This window comes from Globicephala melas, chromosome 1, assembly GCF_963455315.2.
Source record: "Globicephala melas chromosome 1, mGloMel1.2, whole genome shotgun sequence".
NCBI lineage: Eukaryota > Metazoa > Chordata > Mammalia > Artiodactyla > Delphinidae > Globicephala > Globicephala melas.
In genome coordinates this window covers 44,896,679-44,897,675 of record NC_083314.1, presented here as the reverse complement: position 1 = coordinate 44,897,675, position 997 = coordinate 44,896,679, and the positions used below count along the sequence as shown (strand labels likewise).

At 40.0% G+C, this 997-nt stretch overlaps 1 protein-coding gene across 1 annotated transcript; it reads right to left on the bottom strand.

Moving 5' to 3' along the window:
- Positions 1-281: 281 nt before the first annotated feature.
- Positions 282-721, bottom strand: LOC115861882 (RNA guanine-N7 methyltransferase-activating subunit-like protein). The gene has a single exon (XM_060285759.1). It carries the CDS (start codon positions 662-664, stop codon positions 311-313), a length of 354 nt encoding a protein of 117 aa, XP_060141742.1. The 5' UTR covers positions 665-721; the 3' UTR covers positions 282-310.
- Between the last annotated feature and the right edge of the window lie 276 nt (positions 722-997).

Here is a 997-nt window from a genome sequence, read left to right as displayed (position 1 = left end):
AGAACTCCTGAAAGTCAAACAAGGAAAAAATTCACAACATTCAAAGCACTATTAACTCATGAAATAAAGAAGAATCTGAGGTAGAAGTCAAGCGATATAATCCACAACCTTTTTAGGGGAGTATTTATTGATATTTCCAGCAGCCATCATATCTCTCCAGTAAGATCTAATTTAAAAAATGTCTCAAGTTCCAAAAAATCAGTCCACTCTCTACAATCAGATGTAAAACTATGACCAACAGAAAACACAACATAAACTTTTGTCATATTAACAGAGTAAATGGTTTTACTAAAAACTGCTGACATCTCTATCAGTAGTAGCCATAGGGAGGCCGTTGGTTGTGACCATAGTGTCCATATTGATGGGGGTAGTAAGGTTCTTGTCTGTGCTGCGGGTAATTGTTACCCCAGGATCGTCCATGCCACTGATTGGATTGATTGTCACTTGGCCACCCCCGTCTGCTATCCCTACCTCTAAACTGTCTGTTATCTTGCAACCGATTGCCTCTCTTTCTTTGGTTCCCACCAGCTCTGCTATTCCATTCCTCAACAGTTGGAGGGGACTCAGGAGGGCGTTTCAGGTATTCCTGGTACTCTTTGTCATCTGTGAATCTACTGACAAACATCTCTTCAAAATTTGGAACAGCTTCAGAAGTGTCAGTCATTCTGAAATTCCCAGGGATTTGAGGCAGCTGTACTATTTAATGTTTAGATTGTTTAGATCTCCGGCCCAGAGCACCGTCACAGGATCTCCAGACCCCTTCAGCTCTCCAAGGTAACAGGGCCACTTTCATGTATAACTTTAACGTCAGCCCTCTGTATCTGCGGTCAGCATCTGCACATTCAACCAACCAGGGATCATGTAGTACTGTAGTACATATTTATTGAAAATATAAGTGGACCTATGTGGTTCAAACCCATGCTGTTCAAGGGTAAGCTGTTTGTATATATGTTTGTATAAATATATTTATATATCTATATCTACATATATATGTATA